Here is a 23,720-nt window from a genome sequence, read left to right as displayed (position 1 = left end):
CTGATTCTCTTCTCCCAAGGAACACCAAACTGCACTKACCTTTCTGTAGGGACACCACTTTGCCGATCAGCCAGGCGGTCTCATGGGCCTGGATGTCCTTGAGGACCTGCTGGGCCATCTCCTTCTGCACCACCAGCACCGCTCCAACCCCGCAGTTGAAGGTCCGAGCCATCTCCTCCTCAGAGAGGTTCCCTTCCTTGTGGAGCCAGCAGAAGATTTCAGGGATCTTCCAGGTGAGTGCATCTGAAGAGAATTGGAAATGCAAACCAAGAGTGGAAATTGTTACCAGCAGACTACAATTGTTGGGCTATTAAGAGGAAAAACTGTCACCAGTCTCCCACTGCCCCAGTTGCAGCCAGGTGAGGATGATTTCCAGCAGCACAAAGATRCTTCTGGACAAGGCACTGTAAAGGAATTCCAAGGACAGGAAATTTCTTTTTTGTCATGTTCTCTTTTAAAATGGTTTTATCCAATTTTTACAGAATCATGGGATCACAGAGTGCATTAGGTGGGAAGGGACCTTTAAAGCTCATCCCATTCCTCCCACTGTCTCAGGCTGCTCCCAGCCCCAATGTCCAGCCTGGCCTTGGGCACTCAAAGGGATCCAGGGGCAGCCACAGCTTCTCTGGGCACCCTGTGCCAGGACCTGCCCACCCTCCCAGGGAACAATTCCTGCCCAATATCCCATCTGGCCCTGCCCTCTGGCACTGGGAAGCCATTCCTTGGCTCCTGTCCCTCCAGCCCTTGTCCCCAGTCCCTCTCCAGCTCTCCTGGAGCCCCTTCAGGCCCTGGCAGAGGCTCTGAGCTCTCCCTGGATCCTTCCCTTCCCCAGGTGAGCACCCCCAGCTCTCCCAGGCTGGCTCTGGAGCAGAGGTTATATATCACAAAGATACATCAGTGGACAAGGGGAAGAATGGTTTATGTGCAGTTCTGGAGTTCAGATTTCTCCGTTAATCCCTCATTTCAGTGTCCAGCCCCGTGAGCTCTCAGCACCTGTGCCATCCCTTTCCCTTCCCACCCCTCACCTTCCCTGCCAGTGAATCCCTTCCCTCACCCGAGAGGAGAGTGCTGAGGATTCATTCAATCAAACAGCAGGAGATGTCCCTGAGCTTACAACCACCTCTGAATGCTAATTGCAGACTTCCTGACTATCATTTAATTAGCAATCATTTCATGGGGACTTGCCAATGGCAACAGCTGACTTGGGATTGGTGTCAGCTTGTTTTCTTTTTGCAAGTGTCCTAGGAAATCCAATCCCAAACAGCACCAGGGGAGGGAATTCAATGGGGAGCAGCCCCTCCACCACAGAGGGTTTTTACTGGCTCTGGTTCAGGTACAAGGAGGAACTCAAAAATTTSCAGACAGGCAATTCCACCAGCAGCTGCTGCAGCCCCGTGTCCACAGGCTTCCACAGCAATCCCCATTAACATGAGGATTTTTCCACAGCTTTTCTTTTCTCTCACCTAAAACGACACCGAAGGAGTCTGGGAGAACTCTGGGAATGTTTTCCAGCAGGCCCCCTCCAGTGATGTGGGCGTAGGCTTTGACGTGGCCTGAGCGCAGCACAGGCAGCAGGGTCTTGCTRTAGAGTTTGGTTGGGGTTAACAGGAGCTCTCCTGTCCATGGGAGAGGGAAAAAGCATGGGAAAAATTGTTAATCAATATAAAATCAAAGAAATCTCAAAATAGCAACTAGCTGGATATTGATGAGCACTGGATGAGAGAGAAGCACAAAGTTCTACCTTTTTTTTAGCACACCATTAATTATTTATCCCCCTCCCTTCATTTCTTCCCTGCACATGTGACTCCCAGGAAAAAAAGATGAAAGATGTTAAGGGTAGAAGAACAGTTTTTAGGTGCCTGAGGAAAGTTTCAGAGGTGCAGACAGAAGAAGTGTGTCAGCTGTTGGGAGGCTGAAGGAAGCAGTACCCAGTGTCTGATCCCCGGCGACACCGACACGAGAAGAGAAATCCAGGGAGGACTTCTCCACGATCTTCCTGACCARGCTGTAGCCATTGCTGTGCACCCCAGAGGATGCCACCCCGATCACCACATCCCCCTCAGTGATCCTGTCCAGCTGGGGCAGCATCTGCCCTCGCTCCACAGCTCCCACGGCGAAGCCGGCCAGGTCGTACTCGCCAGGGGGATACATCCCTGGCATCTCGGCCGTTTCTCCTCCTGGGGGACCAAAAACACAGGGCAGGGGTGCTGAAAAACTCCTTTTTTATATCATAAAATCCCCAATTGGTTTGGGTTGGAAGGGATTGTAAAACTCATCCCAACTCCACCCCAGCAGGGACACCTCCCACTGTCCCAGGCTGCCCCAAGCCCCATCCAGCCTGGCCTGGGACACTGTCAGGGATGGGGAGTTCACAACTTCTCTGGACAAAATCCTGCCTTTKTCTCTCCTCTTCCCACTTTCTACTCCCTGCCCTATGCTCCAGCTTCACCTGCTTTTTTCAGTCCTAGATTTAATAAGGGCTGGATCAAATGGAGACTGGAAAAGMCAAGAGACAAAATGGGGAGAAGTGAAGTGCTTGGCCATGCAATGCTTAAATCCATGGACAGTTGTGCTAAACCAAGCTGGGGAGAAGCCCTTAGCCCCTCACTTTCAGTGGGGTGATGACCTTAATTTGTTGAGCTGAAGATTCAGCTCCTGCAGGAAGGTCTGGTGAGTTTTTAAAAGCTTCAACTGGAAATAAAATCTTGACATTTTGGTGATTTCATCACAAGGCCTCACCTAACACAGACTTTGCTGCAGCATGAATGGGCTGATTATATTTGATAAATGCAGAGAACACCTTAAAACAAAYATAAAGCTGACCAGCAGTTCATGCAGGAGAAAAGTCAACCAGGRCATAAAGAGACTCTTGTTCAAAACCTCTAAATGGTCCCAAGACTACACACTAAGAAAGAACTTGTGTTCTTAACTTCCCTAAAAAATAGAAAAAAGGGGCAGAATCTTTTCCCAATATCCAACCTAAATCTGTACCTAAATCTAAATTTTGAAACCTAAATTTTTAWAGTACTGTCTTCCTCCCACTGTGATTTACAGAGATAAGCTTCACTGAAAGCAAAGACATGGAACACTTTGGTTTTTTACTCYTCCCAGATTCTTCCATAGTGAAGGAAACCAACCACATTAAACCATCTCTTAAGACCTCACAGAAGATTTTTCACATCCCCAAAGGACAGTGTTCCTACCCAACAGGGCACATCCAGCTTTTCTGCAGGCATCAGCTATTCCTGCAATGACGCCTTGAGCCACTTCCACCTCGAGTTTGCCACAAGCAAAATAGTCCAGGAAGAAGAGGGGCTCRGCTCCCTGGGCCAGGATGTCATTGACACACATGGCCACCAGGTCCTGCCCGATGGTGTCGTGTTTCTGGCACTCCTGTGCAATCTGCAAGACACGGGAACAGCCTTTGGATCAGCTCTGGGCACCTGAAACACGAGCCAGGCTCAGCAAGGGATGGAAATCACGAGCGGAATCTGCGAGCACTGGACGAAACTCCTGCTGTCCCTCCAGGGCTCCTTGAGGTGCAGCTTTGTTCATTGTCATCTCCTCATTCTCTGCAGGAATTMTTCCTAACTCCACTGGCAAACCCAAAAGGCACTGAGAAGGAAACTGCTGGAAAGGGTTTCCATGCAGCCCAAACACAGCAAAAACCCTGGGATTAAATGTTTTCCTCCATGAATAATCTTTATTGAGGGTAGAGATGAAACAAAATGAAAATTCCTGATTACTTTCTTAATATTTAAAAGCCAGTTATATTAGGCATCATATCAACTTCTGGCTATTTACAGGTATTTAATTCTTTTACAATTTCAGTTTTCATCCCCTTTTTAGAAAGACCMGTAGGTATTTTTACAAGACAACTGCTATTTTTTACTAACACATTTTCCCCTGTGCTGTTTTCCCTTCTTTGCCATRGATTTCCACCTTACCTTGAGTTTTGTGCCAACGCCATCGGTTCCAGACACCAGGATGGGATCTCTGTACCCAGCTGCCTTCAGGTCAAAGAGCCCAGCAAACCCTCCRAGCTCTGCATTACAGCCTGTCAGCCAGGAGACAAGAAAAACAGCCCAGCTTTATTTCCAGAGCTTCTCCAGGATCTCCACCRCAAATCCTCTCCAGGGTTTGCCAGCAGGACTTAGCTTTGTCACCAGGAAACTTTTCTCTGGCATTTAGAGACTCTTTACTGAGGAGCTCCTAATCTGCTTAGGTTGGCTTTGTCTTTCTTAATTCATCATTAGCCTAAGCCTAAAACCCCCAAACTTTGTGATTGAACAGTCCACAATTACTGTRACTGACAGATTTTCCCCTTGCACTGAATGTTTTTCTGAGAAACAGCACGAATTGTGGTAGGATTGTTGTACTGGTGTGACAATACCTGTATTTTTTTCCCTCTATGAATATCTGACTTCATTAGAAGGTTCTCAGTTAATCTGAAATAAAAGGGCCATTTCATAAACAAATATTTTAAATCTGTCCGAAGAATTATTTGTTAGAGCAAGATGTGCCTGAGCCCTCAAAATAAGGATGAATCAATTTTGCTGGTTTAGTCAAGCAAAAGAAGTATCTTCCAAATATGTCTGAGGAATTCCACATCTCATATCCTTTCTAAACMTTCACCCCCATAAACCACAGAGTTCGCTGTGCAATAAATAATAATCCATGGAATTAAACCCASCAGGAATTGGTGGGATTTTTGCTTGCATTTCTCCTTGTACAGGGCTGAACTGTGCTCTCAAACATCCCTGACATTCAGGAGATGTAGTTTAGAGACATTTGGGGATTAAAAGCTGTACATTTGGAATATTATCACAGGCATTTGCTTACCACAGACTTTCTTGTGTCATCCAGAAACAGGCAGGACACATTAATACCAGCTTTTTATCAAGATCAAGATCAGCTGATAAACCTCCTTGCCAAGAARTGACCAAAACAGGAGCAGGTTCTTGTCTTACCTGACCTTGATGTGGCTGCAGCCAAGGGCTTGATCTTCTGCACCAAAGTGTTCCCTGCTTCAATGTCCACCCCACTGTTCTTGTAAGTCAGGCCCCTGCAAGAGTGGGAGGAAATGGGATGGAGCTGATTACTGAGTGCACAAACAGGTGTTTTCAACTAACATTTGCTTCTTTAGGTCCCTGAGGGGATTAACTGTGCACAATCCCATTCTGCTGTCAGAGGAGAGGCTGTCAGGAGCAGCACATGGGTAATTCCAGAGTCTCGGARATGACAGCACAGCACTGGGATCACACAGTCAAATCCCAACATAAAACCARTACCAAAACCCCTGACAGAACGCCTGATTTTGCAAGGTTTGAATCCCTGGTCCAGATACAGAATTCCAGAATCACTCAGGCTGGAAAAGCCCTCCCAGACCATTGAGTCCAAGCTGTGACTGATCCGCACCTTGTCACCAGCCCAGAGCTCTGAGTGCCACCAGTCCTTGAGGTGTCAGTGGCAAAGCTGCCAAACCCAAACAGGCACAAAATGCGTGGCTGGGTCAGAGCAGGGCTGAGCTCAAGTTTCTTTTCTACCCACGAGTCTCAGGTAAATCAACAGCCTCCAGGAGTTTTATGGCTGCMAAAGGTTATCTTAGGTTATTAAAGGTTATTTTCCTTATTGCTGGAATGATCCCGCCACAAAACCAGCCACGCCTCCTCTTTAATTAAATACACTTTCTATTAAAGACTATATTTTCTATTTACTTAAAAACCCCCCAGGTTCCTAAGGTGGGGTTCAGGAGTCTAGRGATGTCTGTAAGCTCTGGGTGGGGTTTATGTAAGATCAACACACTGGTACAAGCTGGTGTCMCCTGTGTGTCCCCACAGCTCCCTGGGACACAAAGCACCATCTCACAATTGCAGAAGGACCTTTCCYTTTTGGGGACAGGGACTTTAATGCCTCTTTTAGTCCCACCAAAGACAGCTCGTGACAGTTAAGCAGTTGTTATTCCCAGGCTGTCAATGCCATGGACCAGGTGCATCCCTATTTTAGGTCCATCCCTGTTTTCTCTCTCTTACCGATGGGATTCAGTCTGAAGTTTGAATTCTAAGGGTGTTGATTAACAAGGACAAATCAACACTGTTGATTGACAAGGACAAATACAACAAAACAACTGAAACTCATTTAAAATTGATTCAGCTGAACAAAAAAAATTCAGTTAATCCATGAAATCCATCTCAAGTACCAGGTCAAGAATTCAGCAGATACTGAAAAAGTCAGAGACAGACACAAACATCTACAATTACATTAAATGGGGTAAATATTTTGTACTCTGCCTATTAAATCTTAAGGAAATGGGTTTTTTTAGCTATTTCTGTTGTGAAGATCATTGCAGGAATATCTGGAATTGATAAGACTTTAAATGCCAGAACAACTGGGCCAGGAGCAGGAAAATCCAAAGGTGTCTGCACTTCTAGCATATCCCTGCTCAAAAATTGGCAAGAGGACAATAATCACCACTGGCAGCTGTCCGGGCTGTGAACAAGACTGATGGGAATATTGGCCTGCAACAAACAGGGATCAAAGTCAGGCTCTTTCAGCCTGCACATAATAAATGTTCACCAGAATTTCACTGTATTTTTAGGAGTATTTCAATTTTTATAAAAGATTGTTGGTATTTGCTTTGATGCTTTAAATGAATCTTTCATTCTTTACATTTTCTGGAACACTTCTTGTTAAGCATTCTGGCTATTTTTATGAAGTAAAATGCCTTAGGACTGAATCCTGCCAGGCTGCCAGGTGAAGGTGAGTCCCCAAATTTCCAGAGCCTTTCCTTAACTGACTCCAAAGGGGACAGGTTGGAGYAGCCTGGGATGGTGGGAGGTGTCCCAGTATGAGTTTTAAGGTCCCTTCCAAGCCAGCACCGTGTGGGATTCTGGGTTGTTGTGCCCCTTCAGGAGCAGAACTGCAGCAGCCTCCAGAGCAGTAAAGAGCTCCAGGAGTCTCCCTGCTAAGCCAGGGATCCTCCCAGGCAAAATTCCAGGCAGGAGCCCTGCTGGCTGTGGCCCAGGAACCCAGGGTGGCAGGGACCTGCACAGCAAAGTGCCTCCCCTTGCCTCACTGACCTGATTTTTTCTGCTACYGATCCCAATTCCACGTTTTCACATCAATTTGCCCATAGATGCWGAGCACTTGAGAGAGAAAGAAGACTAAATACCAACTCCCTTGTTCTTTTAGAAAGTTTATTGATCATAATTTTACAAAATACCCGTCAGGATACACTGCCAACAGCAACAGAACTGTTACTGCTGTGCTTCCCAGCCTACAAAACAACCCCTTGGGAAAAGGCATGTTGGGAGCTCCTTGGAGCAGAGCAGTTTCTTATTAGGTAAAAATGAGTCTAAAAACCTACAAAAAGCTTTCAGGAACATTAAAGAGACAACAGGACTCCCTGCTTTAAAAAAAAAAAACCAAACCCACACCCATATGATCTCCAGTGTTACAGTAAATACTGTGACAGTTAAAGGAATGAGAATGGAAAGAAGGGATGAATCCTACCCTGTAAAATGTAAATCCCAACAAAGTAAGGGCTTCAAGGWGATTTTAACCATTTCTAAAAACTAAAAAGAACCAATAAAGCAGCTCAGACTTTGTTCATGTATAGAATCATGGAATATGCTGATTGGGAAGGGACCCACAGGATCACCCAGTCCAGCTCCTGGCCCTGCACAGACACTCCAGCAACCCAACCCTGYCCCTGAGAGCGTTGTTCAAATGCTCCTGGAGCTCTGGCAGCCTCGGGGCTGTGACCACATTTCATGATATTCAATATTAGACTTCTGGACAATACAAACCCAGAGCAAAAGCTGTGATTCAAGGTCTAAGAAGCAGAAGTTTACTTTTCCTAAACCAGACCTAACAACTGCAGTGACACAGATCATTCCTGTGTGCTTGTCACTGTGGTTTAACTCACATTTAGGAGAGTAAAAACATGGCTGAGGCATCCAAAATGTCCCTGCCTTGGCTGGTCTGGCTGAGGTTGAATCCAAGAAGGGGTTAAAACTTGTCACGGGTTACACAGAATATCAACACCAGTTATTGCTATCAACTAGGGATGTGCTTAGATCCTTTTCACGCCAGCTATTCCCATTTCAGGGATTTGGAATATCTACCTGGACTGCTTGAGGAAGGCTATGGCCCGGTAGCCAATGTCCCTCCTGTAGATGGCCCCCTGGAAGTGGATGGCAGCCACACCCAGGTTGGCCTCCCGCAGTGCTGCCGGCAGGTCCTCCTTGATGGCCGTGACTGTCAGCACTCTGCCCCCGCTGGTCACCACCCTGCCATCCTTCAGGGCTGTGCCTGCGTGGAACACCTCCAGCCCCAGCTGCTTGGCCTTAGCAAGCCCTGTGGGGGGATTAAAAAAAATAATCTGTCAGTTAAGAGTGTTCTCAATGAAGAGATATTGAGTACTTCATGTCTAGAAACCAAAATGAAAGCCAGTGGGAACCTGCTGGGAAAGGAATAAATCYGTAAAAAATCCCTCTGGAGCAGAGCCAAGTGTACCTGTGTGCTCAGGGCTGTGGGAAGGGCATTCAGCTSACACACAACATCTAACTCTAGCTGGGTTTTTGTGCCTCAGTGACACCCAGAGCACAAAACAGCATCAACGTSACCCTAGAACCCTGACCAGAACCACCTGACTGCAGCAGCTATTAAATATCAGTGCTGTGCCAATATCAAATAACGACAGAGCAGGGACCTGCAAATGCACCAAAATAAACTGAGATGTGTGGAAATTGAGCTGTTCTTGTTGACCCAGAGCCAGGGTTTCTACGAATCTCAGTTCTGGTGATCACCCTCGTGTAGCAGGGAGAGGCCAGGGCAGGAAGGAGCCTCCTGCAGCTTCTCCTGCTCCATTTACCTGTTATTTCCAAGCCCTTGGGATATGACCCTGGATAGCCTTGGCTGGCCATGACCACAGTCACAGCTGCACTGTCCTCCTTCCAGGCTGGCATGGAGCTGGCCAGCTTCCTGTTGATCACTGCCTGCATAACTTCGTACAGGTCACTCCTCAGCAGGGGCAGAATCACCTACAGAAACACACAGCAGCTAATGAAACAAGCTGTTCCTGCATTGTCTGCCCTGGCCTTGAAGAAACACTAATGCAGCTGTAAAAATGCATGAAATATGTACACAAATTGTATTTTCACACCTTACACATACAGTRTATAATCTGTGAATCCCTAAAAATACCCTTCCTTGAGGAGAATTTCAGTGTGTAAAAGAATTGTTACATATGGAGGGAGAAAAAAYCTAATTTGTTCTGATGAACACAAATTAAGACTTATGTTCCTCATGTCAAGAAGTAAGGAAAAWTCCAGAATCCATTCCAGAAAAGACAGGGAAGTGCTGAACTCCTCTCAAGCTGTCCCTTGCAAAGCCCAGATTTTAATGCAACCTACTGAAATCTTCTCTGGAATGGAACAATTTCCTAACAAACCCTCTGCCTTGAATAAACAACCCAAATATTTTCAATCTTGGTGCAATGAGCTGATGATTCACCCCAAGATTGGTTAACAATAGTGGCAGATCATCACAGATTTTTCTGCTCCTATAAGGCCCAATTGTAGCTACCAACAAAATAACTCACCTGACACTCTGGGTCACCAAACCTGCAGTTAAATTCCAGAACTTTAGGTCCATCTTTGGTGAGCATTAATCCAGCATAAAGCACACCTAGAACAAAAAATGATACCAAAAGCTATCTCAGGAACTCATTGGAGAGTTATCAATTCCATCTGTTGATAACAGGGTTTAAAAGGCTGCCACCTGTGCTCAGTGAATKTGAGAAGTGTTAAAAATAAATCAGGCAGAAGCAATTGTGGTCACAATTTAGCAGCTTATTTTTGTTTTCTTTTCTGCTCTTCCTTGCTTGAGGAATTATCCCCATTAATGAAATGACAACTATTGATTTCCATGGACTCTGAATCAAGCCACTGATACCAAATCCAGTTCCCAAATAATTCAAGCTGTTTCCCTTAACTTCCAGTGTGAGTTAGGCTATAAAGAGGAAAAAACAAAATAAAAACTTGTTCTCCTTATAATTAAAAATCTCAAAGTTTTGTACGTACCCAAATAGGGGACACCTTCTTTCCTCATGCCATCMACAGTCTTCTGAAGAACAGTCTCTCTTATCTTCTGCAGCAAATCTTTAGAGATCTAACAAAACAGGGTTAGAAACCAGGATTTGTAAACAGAATTGTGTTTTTAAGAGCCAAGCAGAACTCTTGGGTGGTCTCTTGCTCACTCCAATGGAAAGCCAGGAATGTTTTCCTCTCTGTTTCTGCCAATAGAAATTCCTTGTCAAACAGACCCCAAACTACCTTAAGCCATAGCAAAAGTCCATCATTAGCTCTGTTTGGCACAAGATAAAACTGTGGGTTTAAGCATTTGGTTCTACTGAGCAGCATTTCATAATTAAAACCCTTAAACCCCAATCAGACCCCAATTCCAGATAATTCAGTAGAGAGATCCTCCTCTTTAGAGAAATGTGTGAAGTGGGGGATTTTAGTTGGCCATGTCTGCTATAGGCAGCTCTTTCCATCCAGCAGAGCCCCTTCCCTCCTGCTCCTCACATTGGAACTAAACACTCCCACAGGCTTTCTGTGACAGCTGTGGAACAGCTGGAGAGAAACATCCCCTTATCAGTCCATTTCCCCTTTCTTATCAATGCATTTCCCTTCCTCATTAACCCATTTTCACCTGAGGGGCTGGGGAATAAGCTCCCATCCCTCCTGTGTTGGGGCCTTCATCTCCATCCATCAGCCTCTTGTGGTCCTGGGCTGGGGGCATGGGAGCAATGGTGACACCATCACTGAAACACAGGCACTAAAAACAAGGAAAAGAGTCAAAAYTCCTCTGTATGCTCAAAATTAAAGTGCAAGTAGTGCAAATATAGATGCTTTTCATTGTGACAAAAGGATGTTTGAGAGGATAAACCCTGCCTCTGTGACTGTCCTAGGTTAGCTGAGTATTGTATTCCTATCATCTGCTTATGTTAGAGGAAAGTTAAACAACCCTTCTGTAACCATACATTAGTCGAGACTGCTCTGGTTTGTTTGGTGATGTTCACCCCTTCAAGGACAATGGGAGGTAAAGGGACAAGACACACACGTTTTGTTTTTTTTTCTCGGGAGGCTCTCTCAGGATCAGCGGTGGAAAAGAAGCTGTCTGCTCTCTAGGACTGCTCCTTTTTTTCTCCCTTTCTTTGGACTTGTTTTTCCTCGAATTTTTTTTTCTTCGTCGTCTGAGAATTGGAGGATTCCCGTGGTGCGACAGGCGAGAAAGATCCTTCAGTGAACCAYCGGAGAGACTCTGAGCACCCCTCTGGGGGCCCCGGAGGGGTGGCTACTCCCAGGAGGGAAGAGAAAGGCTTTGGGATCAACAGCTGGTTCCACAGGTTTTTTTTTTTTTGTTTTTATAATTTTAAATAAATAGGTTTTTTTYCCTTTTCTTTTCACTTTCCTCTCTGTGGAAAAGTTTGTCTCCAGGACCCGGTTGGGGAAAAGAGAGAGTGAGAGGTTTGCTGGAACTTGGGAGTGTTTTGCTCCCATTAAATTCATTCAAACCACGACAGTGACAAAATAAATGATGGGGTTCTAAGCATTTTGCCTTTTCCTCAGGAAGAAGGGTGACCTTCATTTTGTGTGACCTTCCTTCAGAAATTACCTTTAATAAAACCTACAGAAATGATACCATCAGCAGTTGCACTGAAAAGAAACACTCAAAAAGGTAAAAAAAAAGAAAAAAGAAAATACTGCATGATGGAAACTGCTTCTTGCCTTCCCCTCCCACCCCCTGCCCCGGAAGGAAGGCATTATATTCATTTCAAGACTTCCTTTTCCTTGCTGATAAATCTATTTATTTATGAAATACTTATAAATTATTTATATAGCGGTTGCTTTTATCCTCGATATCTTCAGAATTACAAGGCTGCTGGCATCTTCTGGAGCTGGGTGATATTGTTCACTCTAACTGGGTAACGTTGTTCCCTGTCTGGACTAATGGGAACACTACACAAAACCATTTTATAATGCTAATTATAAAAACAGCAACGATCCAAAATAACCCACAGTATTAATATAATAAAAAGTAAGTCATTTGTAGAAGGTGAATTATTTTGCTGGGGCATGGCAAGCAGTAAATTTTTTTAATAACTGTCAATCAGCATTGAAAAAAAACCACCTTACACTGCATGTTTGTATTGTGTGTTATATTGCAATAAATCTGCTTGGTATTCCAGGGAATATTTAGGAGCAGACATATTTCCCAGCAGAGAATGAAGAGCTGGATAATCCCTCAGCTCCTAAACAGGTCAAGGCAAGCAGGAGGGAATACAGACACCCAATATTTGCACATCCATTTGTCATGTCAGCAGGAAACCAGCCCGTGCAGAGATGGCCAGAGCTGGGGCTGATTTCCTTTGTAACCACCACAGCTCCACAGGAATGTTCCCAACATTCAGCACCAGCCCCTTCCAGCCCCAGCACTCAGGAACCTGAGCTGGAGCTCGGCTCTTGTCCTTTGTGTGCTGCGGGTGTCGAGTTGCCCAACCCTGGGCTTTGTTTTCCTTCCCACTCTGCCAATTAAACCAGGTCCAGGTTTGAAATGAAGGAGCTTAGAATGAAGGAAATGTTCTATGTCTGCAGATAAATCACCACTGTGAAAACATTGAGCTGTCAGAAAATCCTAACACAGATCTGGGGCCTCCATGACACTAAAARTGTTAAGATTTTGGGTTCCTTTTCCATGTGGCACCAGTTATTCTTATTTAATCTGATTTAACTTCATGTAATAGACCACAGGAAGCCTGGTTCTTAACACAGCTGTCTTTAACCAAGACAATTTTGTTGATAAGCAGGCAATGGCTTTAATTTAACAAATAAAATCCTACACTTTGTAGGTGAAGGTATTTAAATAGTGTATCTCAAACAGTTCAGAACAGGTAGAACCMAAGTGTTACAGTGACATGCACTTACAGAAATTTCTTCTCCTTCAAGAAGTTCTTCTACAACAACCGTTTCTCCAGCTGCGCCAAAACTCTTATCCTACAGTAAAATAAAATCTCTTCAGTTCTGTTTCAATTTTAAACTATTGGAAATGCAGCAAGAAATATGTATTTTAATATAGCAAAAAATGCAGCACAGGTTTGAGACTGAATCTATTCTACCCCCAGGGATGTCAGCAATGGTAAAATCTCTGCTTTTAGAGAGATTTTGTTCATTCTTCAATAAATGCAGGGTTTATAGTGAATATTTTCACATTGCAGAGGGTATTTGTGATTACTGAGCAATTCCTCACACTCTACATTCTGAAATTCACCCAACAGCAATGACTTCAAATCTCCAATCTGCCTTTTTTCACTTGATAAAAAAGTGCAATTTTATACAATACGTGGGAAGGGAGACATATTTTCATATCCCAGTGCAATGCTTGGACACTGACTGCTTATTCTGGGTAATTAAGAGCAACCAGCTGACACGGACAAGGTGATTTTGGAGGTCTCTAGACTCTCTAACTTGTAGTTTTTGTGTTGTCAATGACCATAGACCTCCAAAACGTGACTGCAGGCCCCATGTCCTGACTCTTGAAGCACAAGTGTGTCAGAGAATGTCTCCCATGGATGACCAAAGCTCCATGGAATTTCAGGATGCAGTGCTGTTGACACCAGCTGAGGACCTGAGCTGGAGCCTCAGCTCTGTGTTCCTCACTGGTCAGATAAAATTAACTTCATTTGGCCTCACTTCAAACCTTGATGCTCCAAATATATTCATGGAATATCCTACCTCAACCTAAACTTCACTTGAAGTAATTCCACCAGAATCTGACTACACATTTAGGTCCTAATGGTGCTTGCAAAGATCCACCTCAATCACTGAGTTCATGTTCCTGCACTGTGAGACCTGTTGGATTGCAAAAGTCTCAAACAGTGAAAAAAAAAGGAACTGCATARATAAATAAGTGAAATAAGGGTGGGTTTTCATGAAGAATGATTTTATTTTAGCCTACAGGAACTGTGTCTCAAGCAATAAATACAACAGTTTCATAGCTGGACAGATAATGGGTGAAAGGGCTGATGTCTCATAGCCAAGCTCCTATTCTATGAAAYAAAGATTATCTTTGATGCTCTGAGGTGCTGAACAGCTGGCTTTGTGTAAGACATTCCTGCTCACCTGCATGATTTCAGTAACAGCTTTGCAAGCCTCTTCCTTGGTGGAAGCCACGATGACTCCTTTGCCAGCTGCCAGGCCACTGGCTTTGACAACCAAAGCAGGGAAGGGGGCACTGCCAAGGCACAGAACACACACTCAACACAAACAATCCTTCAAAGGCATTTGGAACATTTCAAGAGTTGAAACATCAAAACACTTCTCAGTTTTCCACAGCAACCTAATTGAATAATACRGAAATCACACCAAACTCCTGCCAACATGCTCTGCCTGAGCAGGGATTCTGCCTCTTTCCCCCACCACGGAATTTCCTGACTGTTCATTACTGYTTTCCATTCAGGAATTCACTCTTGCATCACCTGGGGTCACCTGGGCTGTACTGTGATGAGCAGACCATCAGTTGCTCAATAGCCCTCCAGKTTTTTTGGTGGAGAAAATGGACAAGAAGCCAGCACAGATGACTCTGGGCTGCTCGTTGCCTTTCCCCAGCAGGCAGACTGACAGAAAAATAACAGCTTGTCCTACATTCTCCTGTGAACTGAACACTGAACTTTCACTTTATTTTAGAGGAGGAGGAACCATTTTTATCAGACTTGCTGCAGTTTGAGAGAGTCACGGCAGGTGATCCTCTGAAACCTTTGCAGGTGTTCTATCACAAAGGTATTGACACATGAGCAATCAATTGATTGGTTTGGATATCCAGCACACTGTCAATAGGAATATTTGAAAAATGCCAGGAATTGTACCTGTTGATAAAGGCACATGCTGCTTTGGGGTCAGTGAAGGCTTTCCATCTGGCAGTGGGGATCTCATGGCGGTCCAGAAAGGCTTTGGCAAAGCTCTTGCTGGATTCCAGCTGAGCTGCCTTCGCTGTGGGGCCAAAACACTTGATCCCAGCCGCTGTCAAGTCATCCACAACTCCTAAACACAAAACATGTTATAAATCTCCAGATGATTTATGGGAGTCAGGCCAGCCAAGCCCAGGGGTGCACCAATTCCTCAGAGCAGGAATGCCAGGAGTAAGAAGTCATCTCCATGTCTGCAGTGCCTGCTTTCCTCGCTGGAACCAGGAGCAGGTAACCCTGCATCACTGGAGGCCCCCAGATGTGCTGGGTTTGGGAAGGGATGACAATCCCCCCTTTGTTATKATCCCTTTGATCTAAAAGGTCAACATGAGTCTTTTGTGAAGATTCCAAAAGACTTGAGCAGAAAAATTATCAGCGCATTTATAATTTTTTTTTTTACCAAGGCTCAAACGGTAATTATTTCAAAACATGAAAACTCCATAAAAAATCCAAAACTAGCTTTCTTGCTCGCACACTACCCTGCAGAAATTCCTTTTCACCTCAGCACAACTCTGAATTTCAGGGAAACTCCTCCAGAGGACCTGTTTCCATTTAGACTGGAGACACTGTTGAGTGATGCGAGATGAGAACTAACATTTAGATGAGAACTAATATTTACTTTTGCTCCTAAATGCTGAAGGCTGTGATTTCCAGCTTGCTTCTCTTACCAGCAGCAAGAGGGACCTCCGGACCGACCACCACCAGCCTGATGTCCTGATCCCTGCAGAACTGGGCAAGGGCAGCGTGGTCACTGACTGGAACAGCTGTTGGAGACACAAAGCAGGGGAAGATTCCATCCATGGGTGTTCCCAGCACTGAGTTACACGGAGCAGTCACCAGCCTCACCTTCTGCACTGCCAGGTCACTGGGAACCTGGGAGAGTGAGGCCCACCCTGACAGAACACTCACCCAAAACACCCCCAAACCCCAGGCAAAGGCTCTGCTTGGACATCCACTGTCACAGAGTCACAAACCACAGAAGCCTGGAATATCCTGAGCAGGAAGGGACCCCCAGGATCACCCGGTGCCACCCCTGTTCCTGCCCAGCCCCCCCAGCAATCCCAGCCTGTGCATCCCTGGCAGCGCTGTCCAAACGCTCCTGGAGCTCTGGCAGCCTCRGGGCCRTGCCCGTTCCCTGGGGAGCCTGGGCAGTGCCAGCACCCTCTGGGGACAGAAGAACCTTTCCCTGCTCTCCAGCCTGAGCCTGCCCTGGCCCTGTCCCTGTCCCAGAGCAGAGATCGGAGCTGTCCCCTCGCTGTCCCTCTGAGGAGCTGCAGCCCCCRGGGAGMTCTGCCCTYAGTCCCCTCTATTCCAGCAGGACAAGCCAAGGGACCTCAGCACTTCTTGTAGGGCTCCTCCAGACCCTACCCACCTTGCTCTTGAAGGTGAGAAAAATAGCTCTGGGATCCCCTGGGCTGCGACCCAGCAAACTGGTCTCACCCCTAGAAGCACCCTGTTTACCAGCACAAGCAGCATTGCAAAGAATGCAAGGAAAAAAAACCTCCCAAGGTAAAAAAAAAAATGATTTTCTTTCCAGCAAGTCTTCTCTCTGAGAAGGGTCCCCATGGAGCTTTACAGATGCGAAGCCAGGCTGGAAGGAGCTTGGAGAACCCTGGGGTAGAGGCAAGTATCCCTGCCCATGGGCTTTAAGGTCCCTTCTAACCCAAACCATTCCACAATGATGTGATTTTATGATCAAGGTGCCAGGAAGTTGTGGGGGATGAAACAAATGGCTGGTGGTAGAATTGCAATTCATCTATTTTGTTTTTTTCCTTCTTTCTGTAGTGCCATCTTAAACTGAGCCCTCTGAAACCAAGGGGAATCAGAATTTTTTTTTCCATTACGTGAACTTTATTAAGAAGGACACTGTGCTGTCACTAAGGTTGTTACAACCATACCCTTCCCAAAAACAAACATTCAATGTGACGACACTTGGAATGCCCCAAGCTGTGCAAGCAAAAGAAACGTCCTGCACCAAAGACAATAATGTCAATCTCATGGTCCAAAAGTTACGCAAAGACCCTGCAATTGCACTGCTTTTATCATGAATAAATAAAGCCAAGGTCTGCAGAGGATGGGAACACGGAGCCAGGGAGCCAAGAAAGAGATGAACCCAGCGAGGATTGGCTGCTTGTGCAGGGAGGAGACTGAACACACCAGGGCACGGTGCTGGCAAAGGGAGCACAGAATCCCAGGATCATCAGGGCTGGGAGAGCCCTTTGGGATCACCCAGTGCCACCCCAGCAGCACCAGCATCATCCCAAACCCTGTCCCCAAGGGCCACATCCAGACTTTTCCTGAACACTTCCAGAGACCGYGATTCCACCACCTCCCAGGGCAACTCATTCCAAGTCCTGACCACTCTGCAATGGAAAAAGTGTTTCCAGTCTCCAACCTGAACCTCCCCTGGTACAACTTAGGGCCATTTTCTCTCATCCTTTCCTTTGGGACATGGCAGAAGACTGGCAATACACTGGGAGCTGATGGTTTCCCCCAGGCAGTTTCTGGGGAGTGATGACAGAGGAGAGGACTTTGGTCAGTGCCCATTGTGCTCCTCCCATCCTGGATGAATAAAGTCATAGGATCAGAGAATCCACACTGGTTTGGGATGGGAGGGACATTAAAGCTCACCCCATTCCAAACCCCTGCCATGGCAGAGACACCTCCCACTGTCCCAGGCTGCTCCCAGACCCAATGTCCAGCCTGGCCTTGGGCACTCAAAGGGATCCAGGGGCAGCCACAGCTTCTCTGGGCACCCTGTGCCAGGGCCTCCCCACCCTCCCAGGGAACAATTCCTGCCACAAAATTTCCTGATTCCACAACAGAACCTGGATTTTGTTTATAGATTTACTCTATTCAGGTGGGGTGAGGGGAACACCCAGACTGAACACTAATAAAATCACCTCCTTGGCACCTCTTTAACAGCTCAATTATTTTGTTCCACCAACACTGGTAAGAAACAAAGGCATTTGACTTCCTCGTGCAACTGAAGCCAGTTGATTTCTGGCTCACAAGACAGCAAAACCAAAAGCACAACACACCTGTGCCAGGGCCTCCCCTGATYCCAGGGAACAATTCCTCCCAATACCCCATCTGTCCCTGCCCTCTGGCACTGGGAAGCCATTCCCCCTTGTCCTGCCACTCCATCCCTTATCCCAAGTCTCTCCCTAAGGAGGGAGAGGAAACAAACTGGAATTTACCCCAAAATTTCTTGCTGTAGGTCTGATCTACTCATGATATGAACAGTGAGTGTGCAACAAGCTTTACACAATGGGGAAATGYCCTGCCAACAAACAAGAAGGAACAAATCACATTGTTTATCCATGATTTTAGCTTTCCTCCCAAACATCATTTTGCTCAGGTTGTTGACTGAAAGGAGGCRTTTCTGTAAGCATGTTTGCTTAAAACAACAGCTGAACATTCCTTCAGAACCAGACAGGAGGACCTTGGACCAAGGCTTTCACAGGGGAGCTTGAATTTAAGAGTACRAGTTACACTGGGAGGTAAAATGTGGCAGAAGGAGGTGTCAGGATGGCAAAGTCCATGCACAGACACACCTATGTCTGTGTCTGCATTCAGSAAGCCATTCTCTGTGCCTCTGCACCAAAACTGCCCTGACAATCCAATCAAATTGAATGTAAACCTRTATTGGGGCACGCCACCTAAATCCCTCTTTAATGCTGGAAACAATTACCAGCTCAGATCAACCACAAAAAAAAATTCCTGACTTGAATACAGGCAAAGTTTGAAAGATTTGAGGTTATTTATAATTTTCAGCTCACTTTTGCATGTTTCAGTAATCACCTGAGACCCAGAGCTGCAATGCTAATTAAAGGCAATTTCATGGCCCATGAAGGGAGGATGAACTTTCTGAGCCAAATCTTGATTATCTTGAAAAATCCCCAGAAACAAGGGAAGGAGTTCCCCAGATATTTTCAGATATCACAAATATTGTTGCCCACACGACATAACAGGCCTCATATGCTTCTGTAAAGCAGTTTCCGTGAGTTAAATTTTCAGTTAAAAGAATTTTCCACCCTGAGTTAAATGAAGGCCCCTGAAATCCTGAACAGGTGAGATAGATTCTTTCCTTAAAAAAAAACATAAGTCAAAGTCTTCATAAATTCTAGGTTCTTTTTGGGTGGCTGAATATTTCTCTCCCAAAGCACAGGTGTAGAACAAAATGATTTATTCCATATGGGAGATTTATTGGACCTGGCTTGAGCTCAAGCATCTTCCACTGGAACTGCAATGTTTTTTATGGAATGAAAGAGAGAAAATCACAGGGGGGGGGGTTTAAAAAGGCACAGCTTGAAAAAAAAAATGCTGTAATTCCCATTCCACGGGCCCTGCAGCCTGGCACTGACTCCATTTAGCACAAGAGTAAAGGGTTTTTTTTTGACTTTCTGGTCTTGTCAAGCTCTTCCTTCCAAGCCTCTCATCAGAGTCCCAACAGAGCAAAAAACTACTCAAGATGCTGTGACTGCTCAAAGAAATTAAGGTCAAAGTTCTTTAAAAAGCCTGTAATGGAGCATTTCAGTGGCATTCTATACAATAATTACCTGCTGTACAAGAACCTGGCAGGATTCATGCTTCCACATGAGACAGCAACACAAAAACTACTCCCACACCAATACAAGTGCAGAAAATGTATGTGTATAATCCATGTTCACATGCATCCTATGTTTACTAGAATTCCATATTTTATTACGTGTTCTGAAGGGAAAACTGAACTCTCAGGTGGGTTAAAGCCACCAAATCTGCATCTGTTATGTAAAAGACACAGGAGTCTCTGTGGTTTGTGATTCCCTGGGTGCCAGCACCTCAGACCAGAGTTTTTTTGAAATGCAGCACCAAATTTTGGATGCTCAATTTGCAACATCTGAAGCTTGATTTCTCAAAACTAATAACCATGGAAGGTTTTAATTATAGCCAGAGCTTAGTATGTTAAACAAGGAGTTCAAACCAGGCAGTCAGTACACAGAGAGAAATATTTGAAAACAACCTTGATTTCTTAAGGTCACTAAAACAAAGGAATGGATTAATTTTTACAGTGACAGAGTGTTCTTGCCACAGGTTGTGGGGATTGTGGGGTTTCAACACACTTCTGAGAGCAAGGGAGGGAATTCAGGTGGGAACCACAGCAATTGTCCTGAGCTGGATTCCCCGAGGGACAGCTCTGGTTGAATCCTTCAAACCGCTAAACAATGAGATATCATAGCTGAGATCTTATAAAATTAATTGTACCGCTTATACAAGGCTTTGTTCAGACTTCTTTTTTCCTTCTTAACTACATCTAAAGTCTAGTTCATATGCCCAAAACATTAAAAAATTATAATCCATCATCATCATCATCATCATCATCATCATCATCATCATCATTATCATCATCATCTTTTCATATTACCAGCTGTGATTTCAGCTCAACAACTTCCTGATTGAGTTATCAAATTTTGAAATGGAATGGTTTTGATTTTACCTGAATTGGAGATTTTTCCATTGTCAGCTGTCCCTGCATTTCCTGGAGCCACAAACACGTGTTTCACATGGGGGGACTGGGCCAGCTTCCAGGCCAGGGCGTGYTCTCTGCCTCCACTGCCGATCACCAGCACCCGCTCAGCCATGGCTCTGCAGGAAACCAGGACACAGATGGAATTAGCTGAGGGAGGTGAGGAAAGCAAGAGCTTCAGGACCACCAAGGGCTGGAGAACATCATTAGATGTGATACACATTAAACCTTCAAGGCTGAACTGCCCAAGAGCACAGCAGGAACCTGTCAGGAAACCCATCCCAGGTTTGATTTAGTCACATTGAAATCGGCTCRCAGTTATACAGAAATCTGGGATAGAGGAAAAACTCCGAGGAGTGACCAGGCTGGGATTTTCAGCCAAGAGAATCACAGAAACCCAGAAGAGTTTGGGTTGGGAAGGGACCTTAAAGCCCATCCAGTGCCACCCYTGCCATGGGCAGGGACACCTCCCACTGTCSCAGGCTGCTCCCAGCCCCAATGTCCAGCCTGGCCTTGGRCACTGCCAGGGATGAGGGRTCCACAACCTCTATGGGCAACAATTGCTTGGAGAATCCAAGTCAGCAAAGGTCAAAGCCCTCATGATACACTGACTATATGAACACGGAGTGTTTGCAGCTGGATAGAGCCACACAAGAGTATTTAGAGGCAATGCCTGAAAAGTTCTGAACACCTCACRATAAGGAAAGGCTCCAAGCAGTGAGACAATAAATAACTTCTAGCTCTAGCTTGGAAAGAACARCCATGAGGCCAGCAACAGGTGGCATTAATAAAGGAGCTCACTCAGACAAGGTAGTGTGGCCTATCCACTCCCCTCTCCTGTTCCAGTGAGGTTTGGGAAAACACCTGGACATTCTGCTGGCCAGTGGGAGTGGGCCCATGGGTGACCACGTCATCACCTGGGTGTGCACACACAGCTTACGCACATGGGACCCACAGCAAGAGTACAAGGTGTTCTTTGAGCAGCTCTGGGAGCCTCTGCTCTCTGAGATTCACTTCTGTGGGTACTCTCCACATATTCACTGATGGAGGAGTTCATTGACAAAACCCACTGAAATTCAGAAAGTAGTAAAGAAAGAAAGGAAGGAAGGACATAATTTATGAAAATGAATTGTGTATGCTTTTAATTTGAGCTAAAACAATTAGGGTTGGGTTGGAAGGCACACCAAAGCCCATCCAGTGCTACCCCTTGCATGGCAGGGACACCTCCCACTGTCCCAGGCTGCTCCCAGCYCCAATGTCCAGCCTGGCCTTGGGCACTCAAAGGGATCCAGGGGCAGCCACAACTTCTCTGGGCACCCTGTGCCAGGGCCTGCTCACCCTCCCAGGGAACAATTCCTGCCCAATATCTCATCTGGCCCTGCTCTCTGGCCCTGGGAAGCCATTCCCTGGCTCCTGTCCCTGCAGCCCTTGTCCCCAGTCCCTCTCCAGCTCTCCTGGAGCCCCTTCAGGCCCTGGCAGGGGCTCTGAGCTCTCCCTGGATCCTTCCCTTCCCCAGGTGAGCACCCGCAGCTCTCCCAGCCTCGCTCCAGAGCAGAGGCTGCAGGGATCACCTCCCATTCCCTGGGGGAGGAACAGAGCCCAGATAAGAGTTTAGGACAAAATAAACCACGAGTGTCCCTGATGTAATCCCAGCACGTGTCACACACCACCCCAGGTCCCTGACCCCACGTGTCCAGTGCCCCAAGTTGAGCTCAGAGACCCCTCCCTTTGCAGGAGGACAAGAGAGGATGACAACACAAAATACATCTTAGCMAAGAAAAGGGGGAAAAAATCAACAAAATCCAACAGATTTCTAAGGGAAAAGCAAAAAYGGTCCAAAGCAGATTTTCAGATAAGTCAGGGATATGCCTTTCCCTCACATCAGCTGCTACAGCTTGACTTGACTAAAGCTGCCCTGATGAGGCAAAATATCTGGATTAGGTAAAATACCCAGAGCGAATAAAGTCAAAATAWACATGGGTAGAAGGATAAAATATAGAAAATTAACACTGAGTCACTTGCTATCAACTAAACTCACCAGAGGTAACCTTTAATGGGTGTTTCATGCTTGCGGAGACTAACAGATTTCTGATTCAGTGTTGGGCCAAATACAGATATTACGAAGTTACAGACATGTTTTAATAATAAAACTACATGATTACCTAAAACAAAAAGCCTCAGGTTAGGCTAAGAATGATTGACTATGGTAYAGATGCTTGGGAAAGCACATTATGCTCAACTTTTATACTACAAATCAAGCAAGAAGAAAAGAGAAAAGAATAAGGGATACAACAAAGGGATAAGTTAGATAAAGACAGTAATATAATAGCAATGTAGAAGAACATCTATCACATGGTAGGCAGATGTCCCCTTGAAGTTAAACAAGCATTGTCAGTGGTGGGCAGAGCCAGTCACCACTAAGTGTTTTTAAGACGAATTTTATCAGTACTAAGTTGAACTACATACAACATAATTTTCTAAAAAAATAATTAAAACTTTTAACTTTTAAAATTATATAAGTTTTTAATTTAAAACTTTTAACTTTTAAACCAGAATGATTGAAACCAGTGATTTAAAGGCATACTCACTCTGTGTTATGTTTTACCGGCTGGGGAGAGCAGGACTCAGGAGATCAGAGGCRCAAAGGGAGCAGAGATTGGCAGCCCCTGGTTAAAATGTTCCTGTCCCAACAATCCCGCCCCACCAATGACCCTGCAGCCAGCCAATGGACAGGCAACTCCAGCCATTCCAACTGGGAACAGGGACAGAAGCTTCCCCACAAGTGGTCTAGGAGTGAAAAGCAAAACCTTTGCACAACAGAAGATCATCCTGTTGCTTCTAAACAGCAAAACAAATTCTATCCCATCCCAGGGTTGGTTTCTGTTCAGTTAAAGCTGTTCATTAATCAGCTTGTGAACATTCTCTTTGTATCTAAAAATTAGGATCTGCACCTTCGCAATACAAAAAATTAGTCTACGTAATCAACAGTATGAAAAATAAAGGTATGATGCAAATTATCATGGCAYGGTTTAGTTGGAGGGAACTTAAAACCCATCCAGTGCCACCCCTGCCATGGCAGGGACACCTCCCACTGTCCCAGGCTGCTCCCAGCYCCAATGTCCAGCCTGGCCTTGGGCACTCAAAGGGATCCAGGGGCAGCCACAGCTTCTCTGGGCACCCTGT

General features: G+C 45.5%; 1 protein-coding gene across 2 annotated transcripts in view; it reads right to left on the bottom strand.

The window, feature by feature from the left end:
• The window catches only part of GART (phosphoribosylglycinamide formyltransferase, phosphoribosylglycinamide synthetase, phosphoribosylaminoimidazole synthetase), a 38,671-nt gene that overhangs the window by 8,370 nt on the left and 6,581 nt on the right, over positions 1 to 23,720 (bottom strand). Inside the window, exons 1-17 of one of the 2 annotated variants that reach the window (XM_057383315.1) lie at positions 23,126 to 23,207; positions 20,508 to 20,656; positions 15,697 to 15,792; positions 14,930 to 15,104; positions 14,187 to 14,298; positions 12,993 to 13,061; positions 10,717 to 10,842; positions 10,086 to 10,173; positions 9,605 to 9,690; positions 8,876 to 9,044; positions 8,127 to 8,358; positions 4,971 to 5,065; positions 3,948 to 4,057; positions 3,204 to 3,402; positions 1,929 to 2,177; positions 1,464 to 1,616; positions 40 to 243 (exon numbers count right to left, since the gene is read on the bottom strand). In XM_057383315.1, coding sequence (XP_057239298.1) covers positions 40 to 243; positions 1,464 to 1,616; positions 1,929 to 2,177; positions 3,204 to 3,402; positions 3,948 to 4,057; positions 4,971 to 5,065; positions 8,127 to 8,358; positions 8,876 to 9,044; positions 9,605 to 9,690; positions 10,086 to 10,173; positions 10,717 to 10,842; positions 12,993 to 13,061; positions 14,187 to 14,298; positions 14,930 to 15,104; positions 15,697 to 15,792; positions 20,508 to 20,652 — 2,308 coding nt within the window. In that variant the 5' untranslated portion in view covers positions 20,653 to 20,656; positions 23,126 to 23,207. Of the gene's footprint in view, positions 1 to 39; positions 244 to 1,463; positions 1,617 to 1,928; positions 2,178 to 3,203; positions 3,403 to 3,947; positions 4,058 to 4,970; positions 5,066 to 8,126; positions 8,359 to 8,875; positions 9,045 to 9,604; positions 9,691 to 10,085; positions 10,174 to 10,716; positions 10,843 to 12,992; positions 13,062 to 14,186; positions 14,299 to 14,929; positions 15,105 to 15,696; positions 15,793 to 20,507; positions 20,657 to 23,125; positions 23,208 to 23,720 lie in introns of those variants that run through there. The other variant, XM_057383316.1, reaches the window with a different exon arrangement.

The sequence above is a fragment of the Malurus melanocephalus genome, unplaced genomic scaffold, assembly GCF_030028575.1.
Source record: "Malurus melanocephalus ecotype Western Australia unplaced genomic scaffold, MMel_1.1 scaffold_623, whole genome shotgun sequence".
In the NCBI taxonomy this organism is placed as follows: Eukaryota; Metazoa; Chordata; class Aves; order Passeriformes; family Maluridae; genus Malurus; species Malurus melanocephalus.
Note: the sequence above shows the minus strand (reverse complement) of the source record. Positions and strands in the feature narration are given on the sequence as shown.